Source organism: Trichosurus vulpecula, chromosome 3 (assembly GCF_011100635.1).
Source record: "Trichosurus vulpecula isolate mTriVul1 chromosome 3, mTriVul1.pri, whole genome shotgun sequence".
In the NCBI taxonomy this organism is placed as follows: Eukaryota; Metazoa; Chordata; class Mammalia; order Diprotodontia; family Phalangeridae; genus Trichosurus; species Trichosurus vulpecula.
In genome coordinates this window covers 333697809-333715404 of record NC_050575.1, presented here as the reverse complement: position 1 = coordinate 333715404, position 17596 = coordinate 333697809, and the positions used below count along the sequence as shown (strand labels likewise).

The 17596-nt window shown below is 42.0% G+C and overlaps 1 protein-coding gene across 1 annotated transcript in view; it reads left to right on the top strand.

The window, feature by feature from the left end:
- Window positions 1-374: 374 nt before the first annotated feature.
- CCDC85A (coiled-coil domain containing 85A) overlaps window positions 375-17596 on the top strand; it is a 245853-nt gene continuing 228631 nt past the window's right edge. The window contains exons 1-2 of the mRNA XM_036752727.1: window positions 375-1490; window positions 8414-9344. Coding sequence (XP_036608622.1) covers window positions 1221-1490; window positions 8414-9344 — 1201 coding nt within the window. The 5' untranslated portion in view covers window positions 375-1220. The remainder of the gene's footprint in view (window positions 1491-8413; window positions 9345-17596) is intronic.

Here is a 17596-nt window from a genome sequence, read left to right as displayed (position 1 = left end):
TCCCTCTTTTCTCAGTTTTACCTGAAAACTCTCTCTTCCTTTCCCCCCCCTTTCTTTCCCCCTCAAATGCAAGGCGCAGCTACCTCTCAGCTACCGTACCCCCGAACACCCACAAAATAGAAGTGTCCTCTGATTTTTCTACCCTTGACTTGGCTTCGTTGAAAGAAGGCTGGCTGAACCAGGGCGTGGAGCGGGCACTTTAGCCACAGGGTGGCGCGCGAGAATTTCCTAGGTCCAGACTGGCCACAGCTGCTTCTGATCTCCTTTGCTCCTCTTCTCTCCCTCCCTGCGACCCCCCGCAGACAAGCCCCCATTTCCCTCCCCCTTCCCCCCAATCTCGCCAAAGAGGGATGGTGGACTGAACAGCTCTCTCACTCTAGAGGCTGCGCTGGACAGCAGCCACGCCTGGTCCATGTGTCAGAGGGCTGCTGCGGGCCGCGGGCGGTTCCCTAAATTCGACTCCACCTCCTCCTGGGCTAGCCTCCTCCTCCTCCTCCCCCCTCCACCTCCATCACCTCCTCCTCCGCGCTCCAAGTCTAATGCATCCCCATTGCAGCAGCGGAGCTGAGGAGCAGCGCCGGGGCGGCTGGATGCGGAGCGCGCCGGCGGCGGCAGCAGGGAGGGACACCAGCAGCCCGAGCAGCGTCTTCCGCAGCTGCCGCCGCCTCCGGCCCCAGTTGGGCTCGCCCGGCCCTTTGCAAGCCTAAAAGCAGAGAGAAGAAGGGGGACAGGAGCACGGGAGCAGTCCGTAAAAAAGGGAGGGGGGGGCGCGAAGGAAAGTGCGTGGCGTGTTTGTCTATAGGTGGCGGAGGGGCATACTTGGATTAGGGCGTGGGAGAGGGGAAGGGAAAGGCAGTTGCCTTTGAACCTTCCTGGGCGCACTCCCGGACTCCTCCAAACATGTACTTGCGCAGAGTTGGGACTGGTCCCCGCGGGAGCACGCGGGCTGTCGCCCCGGCTGGGGTGTGTGAAAGCGCGTGTCCAGGGATGGAGATGGAAAGATAGGATGGGCGCACAGCTCGACCCCCGCAGCCCAAGCCCAGCAACGCCCACGCGGCCTCGGTGACTTACTGAAGCCCTGTGGCTGAAGCCGCGGAGTGGGGTGGGCTGGTGGGGGTGGTGGGTGTACGTTGCCCAGCGGCCCTCCTGCTTTTCTGCACCTTCTTGTGTCGCTCCTTCTCCACTTTCCATCCGTCCTCACTTCCCTCGAGGGGAACGTCATGTCCAAGGCTACGGGGGGCGCGGCGGCGGCGGCGGCAGCAGCGGCAGCAGGGGCGGAAAGTTGCTCCAGTCCGGCCGCCTCCGCGGTGGTCGAGGACCTGTCCAAAGTGTCAGATGAGGAGCTGCTCCAGTGGAGCAAGGAAGAGCTGATCCGCAGCCTCCGCCGTGCCGAGGCGGAGAAGGTGAGCGCGATGCTGGACCACAGCAATCTCATCCGGGAGGTGAACCGCCGCCTCCAGCTGCACCTCGGCGAGATACGCGGCCTCAAGGTAACCGCCCAGAGCGCACTGAGAGGGTCCGGGCTAGGGAGGGCACTAAGACATTACACCTTTTCTCTCTCTCTTTTCGTCTCCATCTCCCCTTTTCCGCCTCTTCCCTCGCTCCCTTCTTTGCTTTGTCCCCTTCTCTTCTCCCTCCCTCTCTACCCCTGCTCTTTCTCTGTTTCTCTCCTCTTTATCTCCTTTCCTTACTTTCCTTCTTTTCTCTCTTTCTGTCTCTCTGTTCTCCTCCCCCTTTCTCTCTTCTGCTCTTTCCAATCTTTCTAACTTTGTTCCCTTTCTTTGAGATGATGAGAAATCCTGAACAAAACAGGAAGGAACTAGCTAAAGTTCTTCGTGGTTAAAACAAGTAACCTTTTCCTCACCTCTAACCACTCTCTTTTGGTAACTTTTCCAAACTTTGGTGGCATCTGGTTTTCCATCAACTTCTAAAATAATAGCAGGCCCTTGGAGCCCTGGCCCAGTCTGGCTTTCCTATCGCTAGAGGGGGAGTGAGAAGATGGAATGGGTTACTGTGCCTGAAGCTGTGTCAAGACTCTCTCTCCCCCAATTTTTAGTTGGGCTGAAGGGAGATTTCAGGTCTCTCTCTTGGAGTAATGAGGAGGATGTGTTTCTGCAGGAGAATATTTGTATTTGAGAAAGTAAACTAGCTACAAAGCCACTGTATGTACTTGGTTGGACAGTGAGGCTGAACTACATGAGAAAAGGAAAGCCAGAATTGTAAAACTCAGAGAACCAGACTTAACAGCAGATAACTGGCAAAAAATAGCCCTAGACTGCAGGATGAGACTGGGAAGGACTTCATCTGCTTATCTGAATGCCCCATTAGTAGAATCCAGTTTCCCAACCAGCTCCTGCAACTTGCCTATCTCTTCATCTTGAGATACTTGATCAGACTGGGAATGGATTTTAGGAGTTATCACCACCTTCCCTTTCTATTCAAATGTTTTGTCTCTTGCTGAGTTTGGAAGTAAGTACTTTCACGTTTAAACTGGTGTTCATTTCCAGTCCCCAGGTGCACAGGGTGGTGACTGCTTGCCCAAGTGTCAAATTCTGATGCCTCCATTTTGGGCCAAGACTCTTTTTGACTTGGGAGGGGAGTGCATGAGGGAATAACTTTTACCCCCCTTTGAAATAGAAAGTGCCAAGTGAATATAAAAACCTCCTTACATGCCTAACTGAATACTGATTGCTGGGAAGGCTCCTGATTTAGCTAACAAACTTCCTTTCTGCATCAATTTGTGAATGGCACCTCCATTTATTCCTTCCTCTAATTGTTCTGGCTTTGTTTATAAGGAGCCAAATAACAGATGAAATGACTTCAGGAGTAACTTGGAGTAAAATCATACCCACAGATATTGTTCTCTTCTCCTTGCTCTTATTATTATGCCTTCTGACTCCAAATTGCTCAGTTGAAGAAAAAATTCTAGGTGAAAAACAGAAGAAAGGGCAGAGAAGGCACATCAGACATTCTCTTGACTTGAATGGTGTGTCATGGTAGAATGCTGCAGTGATGTGGCAGTCCTAATGGGGAGGGAGACTTGAGGTATGTCAATGTTGTCATGTGATCTCACAAGGAGGTATTCTGAGAAAATCCTGGAGTGTGTCCTTCTGTTTGGTCCATTCATTAAAATAAACATCTATTTATTGAGCACCTGCTGTATGTAACTGTTAGGAATACAAAAAGATATATGGCAATCAAGGAAGTCTGATTTGTTAGGGATTTGTTAGCCAAGGGAGAAATTGGTTGATGACCACCTTCCCCCATTTATCTTTTATACTTTTAGCCATAAAGTAATGGAGAATTTAGCCATGATGTCATTGAGAAGTCCTTTTAATGATGCTTGCCCTCTTTTCCTTTAAACTAAGCATTAACATTGAAGTTCAATAACTTTCAAAAGACGCTTTCAGACTAGTTTTGAAATATCAGTATACATTGTCAGACCTACAGTGATCCTGAATCATTTCCAGCATCCTCACTTAGGGAAACTGGTTGAAGTCAGCACTATTTCTAATATACTTACTCAGGGAGGCAGTGGTTTTACAGTTATCCTGGAAGGAAGGTAATATTAGCTCAGTGAAGCCCAAGTTCCCAGCCTATGAAATTTCACTAGAATAAAAATGCTGCCTCTCATAAAAATGCTGTGCCTTCATAGGTCACAGTCCAGATAAGTGGAGGCAGAATGGTACAGTGGAAAGTATGCTGTGGAGTCTGAGGACTTTGGTTCTAATCCCAGTTCTACTACTTACTACCTACCTTTGTGACTGGGCAAATCATTGAACCTCTTTGATCTTCAGATCTTCTTCTATAAAGTGAGGGAACTGAGCTAGATGGCTTCTGAGGTTTCTTCTATCTCTAAACCTATGAACCTATCGTTGTAATAGTTACTCATTGGGAATAGGTTTTCACCCTCCCCACCCTCCCGCAAGATAGCATCTAATGGGGCATAGCTACACAGATATAAGAGGTCTAGCATTAATTGGGACTTGGCTCCATGGCCTTGTTTCTCAGTGATCTAGTTAGGCCCCTCCTCTAGGGTTAGGACCAGATTTTTCTCTTGAATTTAATTCCTTCTGTTATTAATATGTACTTTCTTGTTAGAAGTGATAATCTCTAACCTAAACCAAATCCAGAGTGGACAATGATTTCTGGGAAATAGTCTCAGTTTATTATGTACAGCTTAAAATGGGATGGAATGGGATCATTATGACTAAAGTATTTACTAATGCTGTAGGAAATTGAATAATTTGAGAATAATGTCTTTTGCTGCTAAGACAATGATTGTTCTTTTCTAATTCTGAAGCTATAATTACCAATAATCTCAATATGAGGAGTAAGGGCACAGAAATGGTACATTCTCCCAAAGCTGTTTCTTTTCATTTCTATTCTCATCACTCAAATTAATTAAGGGTCTCATTATCTCTTCAAACTGGCCTCTCCATCTCCTTTCTTGTTTCCCATCACACTATTGGCCTTTCCAACACACTACTGCCAGATCAATCTTCCTAAATCAAGTCTTCTCTTGTTTAAGAATCTTTTTTGGCTAATTAAAGTTCAGACTCCTCAGCCTGGCCTTCAAGGCTATGCCAAACATAGCTTAAATTCACCTTTCTGGCTTCATCTCCCTCTACTGACATTAACGTAGCTTACCTTCCAAAATTGTTATTATATACATTGTTCTCCTGGTTCTGCTCACTTCTCTTTGCATCAGTTCATAAAAGTTTTCCCAGGTTTCTCTGGCATCATTCCCTTCAGTTCCTTGTTCCCTATTTATTCTTCCTGGAACGTCTTAGTTTTTTTATTCACCTGCCACTTTGTGAATTCTAGTCCCATCTCCTGGAAAAGCTTCTCCTCTTCCTTCCTTCCTTTGGGAAACTGCCCAAATCCTCCCTTCTTGTTTAGACTTGCCTTAATGTTCATTATTGTGAATGAATCGTTGCTGTAAAATTGTTGCTGTAAAATAACCAAAAATATCTCAGAAAAGGAACTAAATGATGTGGGAATTAAAATTGGTCTTTAAAAACACAAATATGTTACGCGGGCCCCTGCTGGAATAAGTGATGGCTTTTTGGTGTCAGATGATAGGAAAGGCAGTTAGTGAATAGAGAATTGAATCTGGTGTCAGGAGGTGCTGGGTATGGATCCTACCTTGGACACATACCTCTCAGCTTCTTCATCTGTAAAATGGGGATAATAATGGTATTATACTTATTGCACAGGGTTTTGATGAGGCTGAAAAGCGATAATGTGAAGTGCTTTGTGAATCTTAAATGCCAGTTATCATAGGAGGTAGAGCTTAAACTTTTTCAGTCTGTTTAGACATTCGGGTAGCATCTTTTGTCTGGTAGCAAAACTGAAGAGGCAACTAGAGCCTTTTAAAAAGAAAATGCAGCCATTAAAGTAGGGCTTAAAGAAACTCGCTCTGATACTGGATCGATAAATCAATCAGTGAGCACTTATTAAGTTCCTGCTCTGTTCTAGGCACTGAGGCTTCTCAGATAATCTTAGTGTTAAATGTTCTCAGCTGTACCTCACCCTCCAGAAAAAGTGACTGACTTATTTTTTTTTCAACCATAGTGTCACTTCCATTAACTATTCAATCCTGGAGGCTACAGTTAATTACAGAGTACCAGCCCTGTTAAGGGCAGAGCCTGACTCAGGACAGTCCACTGGTAGTTTAGGTTTGATACTGGAACAAAATGATCATTCAGTATTTAAAAAGAGTAGATTTACTTAAGTCATCACCAGGAAAAGGATAATTAAGAAAGAAAGGCATTGAGGACCCCTTGGGTTGATTCAACAGATCAAAATTCTCTTGCCTGAGTTATTCATTGTGATATTGAGCTGTTTTGTACTCAGGTGATGAGGAAGTGATGTCAGCAGCCAGAGCTTTAGTCCCCTGAGCCAACCAAGTCTTGAGTACGGTCTTAATACTTATCAAGGAAAAACCAGCTTAAGTTACATAGAGGAATTGGAGTGGGGTAAGTTAAGATATTGCTCCTACCAAAAGTGATATGGTTTTCAAGTTAAGATTGATTTGGATGAAAGAATATGATTGGAATTTATACTAAAATGCCGGGGTTGAAAAATCCTGAGTGTTTTTTCTCATTAAAAATGCTTAGTTTTATTCAAAATAATGTTTCAAATACATACAATTGATACTTTTCCATAAATTTATCTATAACATTAGACATTCTGTTCTCTATGTAATGGTTACCAATATAGAAGAGACATTCTAAAAATGACTTTTAAATGATGAGCTATTTCTAGCTTGGCCATTTCAATGTTTGAGCCACTCATCAGTGGCTAGATTTGCATCAATCTACAGCCTTGAAAATATTAGAGTAGTCCTCATATTAGTTAAATATTTAATGAGTACCTGATGTGTATTAAGATCCTTTGGGGGGAATATAAAGAATTCTGAGAAGTGGCTAAGTCTACTCAAAGAAATGACCCATGTTTGGATAAAAAGATGAGTAGGACTTTAAGTAAGTAAATGAAAAGTGTCATGAATAGAGGGGTAGTGTGGGCTGTGATGATGGTCAGAGAACAGTGGCGTGGTCAGTCAGGATGAAGCTAGAAACAGCCAAGTCTAGCTTGATCAGAAGCCCATCAATTATTTCTGTAGAGCTCAAAGATCTACTAAATACTTTCCTTACAAGAACCCTTCAAAGCAGGTAGTATTTTTAGGTAGTATTTGTAGCATTTTACAGATGAGAAAATTGAGCTCAGAGAGGTTAAACAATTTGTCTAAGGTCACATACTTAGGAAATGTTAGAACCAGTATTTAAACTTATGTCTTAACTGCCTCCAAGTTTAGCATTCCTTCTACTAAACCATGTTCCTGTTATTATTTGAAATGGAAAATTAAATTGATGACTTTGGTCTAAACCCATCATTTCCTCATAATATTAAACTTTTAAGACAGAAACTTTCTATACTATCTGTAATTTACAATTTTAGAGAGTTGTGTGGTCACTAAGACATAATGTGACTTGGTTTACCATCTCCCTCTCCAGCTCATTTTATAGATGAGGAATAAGTGCCTGAGGCTGGATTTGAATTCAGATCTTCCTGACTCCAGTTCCCAGTGCTTTATCTACTGTGACACCTAGCTGCCTGATCAAAGGCAGGACTTGATCTCAGGTCTTTCAGATTCTAAGGCCTTTATTCACTACATCATGTTGTTTCTTGTTCTTTTTCTTTAGGCCTTGAAAATACACTGCTACTATTCATTCTATGGTGAAATAAAGGTTGTAGTTTGATGGATGGTTTTGAATTAACTTTCTAGGTTGTGTGAGGGTCCATGTCTAAGTCATCCTGGGTTCACATGAATGAAAGATTACTTCCTTTGTGTCCTCAACTGGATTCTTGCATGGTGCTAGACCATACATTGTGTCTACTCTGTTTCTGACCCACTTACCCACTATTTAGGAGGGAGATGCAATTGGAGAGCAGGGAGGGCTCAGAGGGATTATGTAAAGAATTAAACCTCTTCTGGAGAGCACTTGGCCATTTCTGTAGTGGGCATGGCATTGAGATGAGTTGGAGGTGCTGGCAGCTCTCATTTTATGTATACCCAAGGAATGAAGGGATGGATGGGATGGTAGGCAAGCCACTTAATTTCTCTAAGTCTCTCAGTCTCATCTGGACTGACCATACTGCTGTCTAGTGATCATCTTCACAATCCACTCTTCCCCTTTCCACCTCTTCTCTGGGAACAATAATCAAGTCAGCAATTTTATTCCTGGAATGGATGCGTCAATCATTGCTCTATGATTTCATTCACCATTCCTGTGACTTCTCTTCTGAAAAATGAGTGAGTTGTACACTAAATCCTGTGATCACTCAATTAGTCAGTCAACAAACATTTATTAATAGCCTACTGTATACCAGGAACTGTGCAGGAAATAGAAAGACAAAAATGAAATAGTCCCTGCTCCCAAGGTGCTGCCTCTGATCAATTGTTCTATTGTATATTCACCTAGTGACAGCGTTGTTAGACCCATCATCCATGTTAACCTGTTTCTGGACATGTGCATATTGCATCACTTACTTATTAGTCATACCCTTTGGCTTGGGTGTCTATGTGTGTGTGCGTGCGCACGCGCGCGTGCGCACGTGCGTGTATGTGTATTCTCAAAACTGACTGACCTATTGATATTTATTAAGTTTCAGTTCCCTTATCCCTAATTGCTGTCTAGTCATCACAGTCATCCTGCTTATCCCAGGAATACCTTTCTCCCCCTTCCCCCAACCCAGAATTCTTGCAGTTGAAAGTTGCTCCCAGTGGTTTGATCCCAAGAGGTGTACCTAGCCTGGCAGGTTGGGAATAGCCTGACCCTTTTAATGTAGGAATGAGAAAACCTTTGAAAACCTGATTTCATGAATGGCTCTCCCTGTCTCTTTGCAGGACATTAACCAGAAGCTTCAAGAAGACAACCAAGAGCTGAGAGATCTTTGTTGTTTCCTGGATGATGATAGGCAGAAGGGAAAAAAGGTGTCACGTGAGTGGCAGAGACTGGGCAGATATACGGCAGGGGTGATGCACAAGGAAGTGGCCTTATATCTGCAGAAACTGAAGGAACTTGAAGTGAAGCAGGAGGAGGTTGTCAAGGAGAACATGGAACTCAAAGAGCTCTGCGTGATGCTGGATGAGGAGAAAGGGGGCTGTGCTGGCAGCCGGAGCTCCATCGATAGCCAGATCAGCTTGTGCCAGCTCACGGCCACCAGTGCCCCCTATGTGCGGGATGTGGGGGATGGCAGCAGCACCTCAAGCACGGGGAGCACGGACAGCCCTGACCACCACAAACATCATGCAAGCGGTAGCCCCGAACATCTCCAGAAACCCAGGGCTGAGGGGAGTCCGGAACACTCAAAGCACAGGAGTGGGAGTCCAGAACACCTGCCCAAACCGAGGGTTTCTGGGAGCCCAGATCACCAGAAACAGCTCAAAGGACCCAGTCCAGAGCATCACAAAACCATAGTCAAAGGCAGCTCTGAACAGCAGAAGCACACAGGTGGTAGCCCGGAGACCCTGCCAAAGCATGTGATCAGCAGTAGCCCTGAACATTTTCAGAAGCACAGGCCTGGCGGGAGCCCGGAACACCAAAAGCACAGCAGCAGTAGCCCTGAGCACCTGCAGAAGCACATTTTGAGTGGGAGCATGGAACACCTTCCAAGGGTGAGGGGGACAAGCCCTGAGCATCTCAAACAGCATTATGGGGGAAGCCCAGATCATCACAAGCACATGGGCGGAGGAGGCAGCAGAGAAGGCACACTCCGGAGGCAGACTCCCGACGACATGTCACCTCATCACAGGAGTGTGTACAGTGGAATGAATGGTGGGTCAGTACGCGCTATGGGCACCTCTTTTGCTGGAACTACAAACTAGGACCAATAAATAGCATGCCAGCTACACTTTTGAAATGAGTAATCATTCTGGGAGGGGGGAAGAATGAAGGATTTATCTAGTTATAATCCTATTGAGGTTATTTTTTTTTTCATTTCATACAGTTCTGAATAGTTGATTAGGGCCAGAGAAGGGAGAGGAGAAATCTCACTGTAGCATGGGGTGACCAGAATGGAATGTGTGGGTATTCCAGTCTGGAAATTTGAGGTAAAAGCTGAAAAGCCTAAGAAACCTGTCAAACCTGGCCATGCTCTTCCTTACCTGTTTTTTTTTGTTGCTGCTGAATGGTTACTGAAGCTTATTATTTTAATACTACTATTAAGCATACTTGTATAATGAAGTGATCTACATGAACATGAAAAAAGAACGAAAAAAGGGATAGTTTTGCTAACAACTGGTTTGATACTTATTTGCCCAAAAAAGCCAATGTGTTTCCCATCACACTGGAGGTTGTAGCATAAATCTGGGCTTTTCAATGCATTAAGTTGCTTCTGGAATGCATTTTAAATCTTCCCCTCCCCAACCAAATTCAATCAATCCTTTTTCTATTTAAAGTTTTTCAGAAGGTTTTAAAGGCTTGTATACTCATTTAATTATTAGATGCAAAAAGACTTTTTTCCCCCCAAAGGGGAGGGGTTTAACTTTATCCCTTGAAATGTAGCATGGTACAGTGGAAAATCAATTGGTTTGAAAATTAGAGGGCCTGGATTCAGATCCTATCTATGCTGCTTACCAACTTTGTGACCTTGGGAAAGTCACTGTACCTTACTGAGCCTCAATTTCCTCATCTATAAGATGAGGACATTGGACTAGATACTCTCTAGGTTTCCCTTCAGGTTCTACATCTATGATCCATGATCCTTTAAAGTGAACAGGCACAAACTCTGGTTTCTAGGGCATGGTACACCGTGATACGCCAGAGCTCACTGCCATTTCCCTCAATAAAGGAGCTTTATTTTCTGCATCTTGATTTTGAAACTACCTTGAATTTGAGACAGAAACTAATTGTGTGTGTGTGTGTGTGTGTACATATATAGAGAGAGATATCTATATCTATATAGATCTATGTATATACACATATATATGCATATATGTATATGTGTATATATATATACATATATATCTATGTATATCTCCTTTTATGCTATCTATGGGCAAGTTAGAATGAAAGTGATCAGTAAGGAGGCTACAAGTGAGAGATTCAACCCCTCTACTCCCAATCACCCTCCAAAATATTAGTGTTTATTCACTTAATTTAAATGCTCCTTGAGAGACTGCATGAGAGAGGCTCTGATCAATGTGGAAGGAGACTGCCAATTTTAGTGGTGACAGGAAAGGGTGAATTTTCAACATTGTACTTGGGGATTTATCCATTGGATTCTATTTCATCTTAATCCTCCTCTCCTGGTGCTGAAAATCGACTTCTGAAGCTCATAGCTTCTAATGCATCCAGTGTTCTTTTAAAAGCATAAATAAATGGAAGGAGAAAGAGTAGCAGAGTCACAGGAAGACATTCATTGGGCAGTTTATGTTTGGAGATGGAGGGTAAGGCCAAGACTGAGTCATTTGTCAGGCTGTGCCTTTAAGCCTGTCCCGACAGCAGATTGATTGAAATTTCAATTACTCCTTGTTTCTTCTGTTTTTTTGGGGGGAACTTTGGGTTCCTTTTTTTCCACAACAGGCCAAATAATTTTAATTTTAATGTTACTTATTGTGATGGGAAAAGTTGGCTAGGAAGTTCGGTTTTAAGAAGGAATGGATGAAAAATTAGTAGTACCGTATTTTTCCTTGTCTTGCCCTGCTATCTTACGTGTGAAATATAAATATAAGCAAGCCTTGCTTGAACAGCAATAGCATCCAAAAGAGACATGCTAAAATAGATACATTTAGAGCTGTTGGTTCATTTCACAACAAGGTTCTTCTAAATATCGAGCTTCCTTATTCCAATTAAATGATGATTTTTATGATAGTCATAAAAACCTATTTTATGACCATTCCTTTAAGAATCCATCTAATGCATAAAACAAGGTACATTTGTTTAGGAGAGAACCATTAGAACAGACTCAGGACTCATGATTACGTGGATTCAGATGTATTTTACAGTTCAGATCATGTGCCCCCCCCCATATAGCAAGGAGACATTTAGAACCATCGGTTTATTTCACAACACCATTCTTCTAAATATCACATTCTATACAGCAAAACTCTGATACAACATAATTAGCCTGTGCATGTGAACTGTGTCCTGTAACACAGCATTCCCATATCTTGCCCTGTTTGCAAATATTTCAGATCTATTTCAAGTTTGTATTTCAGCTGATGTTCATCATTGAGTTGTCTTTTCCAAAGAACATTTGGAATTTAGTTTCTAGGCTCTCATTATATTCAATATAGAAGTGTTGGGGAGAAGTGGGGCCTCGTTTAACTTGTCAGTCTATGCCTGTTGTTGCAATTCCACAGTGTGTTGATTTCACTGACTGCACTTTGGAGAATGCAGGAGAATACCATGTTCAGAGGTTGGCTCTAGAACAGTGGCATCCAATTCAAATAGAAACAGGGCCACTAAATCTTTCATAATGATCCCTTTGGGCCACATATTGACTTGGAAAACCACATTAATGTTATTTGTATTCTATTGTGCTTTTGTTTATTTTGTTAACTATTTCCCTATTACAGTTTAATCTGTTTCAGCCAGCACTCAGGAGTATTGTGGGCTGTTTTGGACAACTCTTCTCTGGAATACCAAATATGGCTATTCAAAATATAATAATTTTGGACAGATATATCTTTCTTATGATAACTCAGGGGAAGTGACCTTGTTTTGTGGTAGGTAGGGAGAAATGAGACTGAGATGAGAAACTTGTCCTAGACAATTTATCAAGTGGGGAATGGACGAGATGTCATTTTTTCTGGAATCTTATACAAGAAATAAGTGAACATCGGTGGGGAGGTTGTGTTAGTATCTTAAAAAACTATGTTTGGGTTCGAGCGCCTCAAATCAGATTGAGCTTTCAGTTGGGAAATAAGGGGGCAAAACAGCTTATGTGTGTGTGCTTTGAGACTTTCCTTTTGTTAAAGCAGCAAGCCTGGACTCCAAGTGAATTGCAAAGTACATGCTAGGGTTCTTCTCTTTCCTCCTTATCCAAGTCTGTCTGGCGGTTGCTCATTTAGTCCTTGTAAAAAACAAACATTCAAAAAACACCATGAAAGCATTTTATTTTTTAGATATTTTACTCTGCTATCTTTAGGCAAAACTACAATTTGGGAAAGAGCCATTTTGCAAATAGGAAGTTGATGCATCACTCTTGGTGTTTGTACATGAAAGCATTTTGGCTGTGGTTTACTGCATTTTACAGTTGAAAACAAAGCTATTAGCCCCACATGGGCTGTGCATTGTTAGCTTGAGCTAGGCAGACTTAGTCCCTTAGAATGGAATTTTTGCTCACCTATCTCCTTGGGGAGCTGGGATTATGTTTAGGCCTTTTGAGGTTAAAGTGATCATCCTCCTAAAGCCAGTGAACTCAGAAAGCCAGATGGCAGATTGAAGGGCCTTTAACAAGGAACTTTCCTCAGTGGGGGTAAACTCTGTAGTTCTTTGTTGGAGGCTGATTGTCTTGCTTGCAGTTCAGGTGACTCAGGTTCTCTAGCAGCTGCTTGGTCTGGGAAATGTCAGTCTTCCAGGTAGGGATCATTTTGCCAACCAGACTGTTCCAAAAAGGAGTTTCTCACCTGGAGATTTTGAACACCAAGTTACATTTGCCAGGTGGAAAAGATGGCAAACTAGCCAATTTTAGGCCAATAAATTGGGATGAATGCGGAAGCCCAGGGCTTGTCATCATGTTTCTCTTCCATCTTCTGAAAGTGATTATTTGAATCCACTTAGCCAATAGAATTAAATATAGTGCAAACTCTTTAGGCTTAGATTTGAGGCCTTCCACAGTCTGCCTCTAGCCTCCCTTTCTAGCCTAATTTTTTATTGCTCTCCACACCCTTTGTGTTCTAACCAAATTGAATTGCTAGCTATTGCCTAGATTCAGCCTGCCATCCTCTGCCATACTGCGTTCAGGTAGTCTGTACCTCATGCCTGGAACATATTCCCTTCTTAGCTCTTCCCATTAAAGTTCCTCTTCCCCCCAAGGCTCAGTTTTTTAAGGCTTCCCTAATCCCCGCCATAGCTGAAAGTGTTCTTTACTTCCCTCAAAGTTTCTCAGTGTACTCTGTATCTCTCCTTTGCCCCTATCCCTCCTTAGCTTGTATTATGCTTACCTGTGTACCTGTCATATTCCCTGTAGTAGATTGTAAGCTCTTCGAGGGCAAGGACTATGGAGTTTTTTTTCCAGTTGTATATCACCAGCACCTAACACATCACCTTGCACATACAAGTGCTCAATAAACGTTTATTGAATCGAATTCTCTTGGTTTTAATTCACTTTCTTATAATGTGTATACTGGAAAATTGCTTCCATTTTGATTTCATTTGCTAGAGCCTTTCGTGTCGAATTCAGAACCCATCAAGGGTTTTGCCTTCTAGCAAATTCACTGTCAGGGTTCCTTAATCGTTCAGGCTGATCCTGTGCCCCTTACCACATTCAGTTTGGTTTGCTAAGTGAGTGGTACTCATTAAGGGGGTGGAAGGGATAGCAGAGAAAAGAGATGGGAAGGCACAAGTCTCTCTGTCTCTCTTTCTGTCCTCTCCCATTCCTGAGTGAGCCATTCCAAGAAACAGGAGGTATGCATGAACAGGTGCTGATCCCATGATGCCAGCAACAGTTCCATTTGTCATGCCCCTGCTTAAAAATCTCCAGAGGCTCACTATTGCATACCAAATCAATTTCATGTTCCTTTGCCAGGCAGTCAAGAGCTCATACAATCTGGTACCATTTTGTTGCTCAAGACTTACTACATGTTATTTTCCTGCATGCTGCTCCCCAATTAAATCAGACTTGGCCCTGCTGACATGCACTTTTTTGCCTCCCTAACTGCCTACCTACACCGTTCCCTGTACTTGTAATATTCAACCGGTGTAATATTCAACTCCTCCTTTAGAGCCCAATTAAAATGCCAACTCTTTAAAGAAGCCTTCCCTAATCACCTTTGGTTGGCAATGACCTTTCACCTCTAACCTCATATAGTAATTTGTTTTACACCTTTCTAATGTGCTGAGCTATTAGGATTTATTTTTAGTTGGCTATATGCCTGCCTTAATTCTCTCCTAGACAGCTAGCTCCATAGGGATAGCAACCCTATCTCATTTAAGCTTAATATCTTCCCCCCAGTGCCCAGCATAATCCTCTGCATGCAATAGGTGTTCCACAAATGTTTGTTGAATGTTTTAATGAACAATGCTCAGTATGCTTCATTCTAGGAAGGTAAGTGTAGGATGAACTCTCCCAACTCCCCAGTTCATCATTGAGAGGGGAATGACTTTTAGTTAGAATGACAGCTCCTGAGATAAGACTCTCTGGTAAGACGCACTATTAGAGATTTGGTTAAGGATATAGATTGTTGAAGTCGTTTTAAGTTATATCTGGAAAACCTTCATACAGAGTTAAGACTTTACTCTACGGAAGGAAAACTGTGCTTCTATTTCTGAGCCATCTACAAAGGTGTGGCAGGGGTGTGTTGGGGCCAGCTCTTAGTGGCTACCATAGGTTCCCTGGAAAGATCCAAGGAGGTGGCAGTAGTTTTAAATGACCCAAATTTTAAAAAAAATTAAAGGGTTAAAGAAAGTAGATTTCCAGGGCAGTGCTGAATAAGTTTTTTGAAAAGGGGCCTGTAGGCCAAATAAATTTGGGAACCTTAATCATTAAATTTTCAGCATGAGCATTTAAACCTTGGAAATCAGCAAATGCTACTTACTCTTCCAGGGCTTGGTTTATTGTTCTGTTGTTGTCTACTCTGGAAAAGTGATGGAGAAAATGTTAAATGTTTTTCTCCAAAAGCTGGTTGTTAAAGATTTCCCAGCACACCCCTGGGTGTGAGGAACCTGTTGTGGTGGAGAAAGCCCTGGAGTGGAAGGGCTGAGTGTGAATCTCAGCTCTCACCCACCTGTGTGACTGACTACCAGAGGCTAATCATGTTGCCTTTCGGGGTCTTCATTTTCCTCATCTGAAAACTGAGAGAGTTCAAGAAGGTAGTAGGATAATGCGTTGTCTTCTAGTCTAACTTCCTTATTTTATGATTGAAAAAAACAATTCCAAGACAAACTAAATGACTTGTCCAGTGTCTCACAGGCAACAAATCACCTAGATTTTGAACATAGCTTCACATTCAAATTTAGGCCTCTTTCTACTGCACCATGTTGCATACCAAGTATGGTATCTAACCAAGTTCCCTTTCAGCTCTAACTCCCATAAAATAATTCATGTACATTTATAAGTTTTGCATTGGGAATGACAGTATGCCTGTTATGTAGATGAAAGCAGAATGTGCAAATTTTCCTGTGAAGATGAATGCTTTCTGATTTCTCCCCTCAAGTTGTATTTTCCTAAGTGCATCACATGAAGGTAGATCCCTTATGGAGCATTTATGGGAGGACATAGACGAGAGCCATAGAAGATGAGAAAGTGTTGCATAACATTCTGTACCACTGGAGGGAAGGATACATATTAATGGGATTGCAGATCCATTGTGTATTGAAGTGTGCTGTATGGTAAATTCCCCATTTTATAGATCTTCTTTGGATTACCCTGAGCTATCTGGTCTTCTGCTTTCTCTCTATGTTTGAGTTATTAATGAGCAAAAAGCAAAACTTCTGACTAAAGTGGAAAGGCCCTGTTGGCTGGAGGTTTGACAACCCATATGCAGAAAAATGCTCAGTGACAGTTTTCTGCTGCAAAGGTGCCTGGGAAATAAACAAAGATACAGTGCCTAATGAACAATTACTCTTACACATCTGTCACTTTTCTAGAAAAATGTGGTGTCAGTATCTCACTGGTGTGTGAATATGAGCAGTAGAAATCACTTTTCTCTTGGGAAAATATGTCAACAGTTACAATTATAGAACACCATAGCTGATTTTAAGTGAGGTCTCCTGAGTACGTTTTTTTGTTTGGTGCACCAGCTTATTTGATGGTTGAGAAAGTAAGTAATGGTTTATGGTCTCCAAGCTTAGTTGAAGTACATTTATGAGCAGCTTGTTCAGTTTTATATAACCACGGTTTAAGACATTTGGAAAAAAGAAATCAATTGTTGATTTGTGATGGTTGTGTAGTCTGTGATAAATAGATCATAAGAATATAAGTTGATGGATTAGATAAATGATGGGAATATAGTTTATTGTGAAAACATTGCATATCTGTGATGCTGCTTCTGGGAAACAATTCTAGTGAAACCAGAAGGGTTATTAACTGCATTAACAAAAACGCCACCGGCTTTAAGCTTTTTTGTATCTGGAGGACCACTTCTTTTTATTTAATGGAAATATTTTCATGTTTACTTAAAAGTGGTTGTATCTACACAGTTAAAAAAAACCCAGCTGATTGGTTCAGTATAGTCAAACAGCTGTTCAGTTCAGTTAATCAGGCAAAATGTTTTACATGGGAAAAAAAAGCATTTCATAGATTATAAACTCACCTATTTGACGATCTTTTCTTTCCTCAATGGATTGTGTTGTTGCTATGTTAACCCAATTTAAATCAGTTTACATGTTTATATTTTTTGACTCAACTCCACTTTAATTATTATGCATTTTATAAGAGAAAATAGAGAAAATAAGATAATTGAATTAGAAATGCCTTGATCTTTCAAACAAATGATTTAGAACAGAGCATGCAGAAGTGTCATTTAATCAAATAATCATTTGTCATTTAATCAAAATAATCAAATAATGTCCATTTATCAGTGTTGGTTATAATAATAATAATAATAATAGCTGGCATTTGGATAGCACTTTAAGCTTTACAAAGCATTTCACAGGTAATTGGTGCAGTGGATAGAGCACTAGGCTTGGCGTCAGGAAGACCTGAGTTCCTCAGATGCTGACTAGCTGTGTGACTCTGGACAAGTCACTTAACCTCTGTTTTTCTTAGTTTCCTCCTTTGTAAAATTGGGATAATAGCACTTACCTTTCAAGGTTGTTGTGAGCACCAAATGAGATAATTAGAAAGTGCTTAGCACAGTGCCTGGCATATAATAAGTGCTATATTAATGTTGGCTAATATTATTTTCATCATTATTATTACA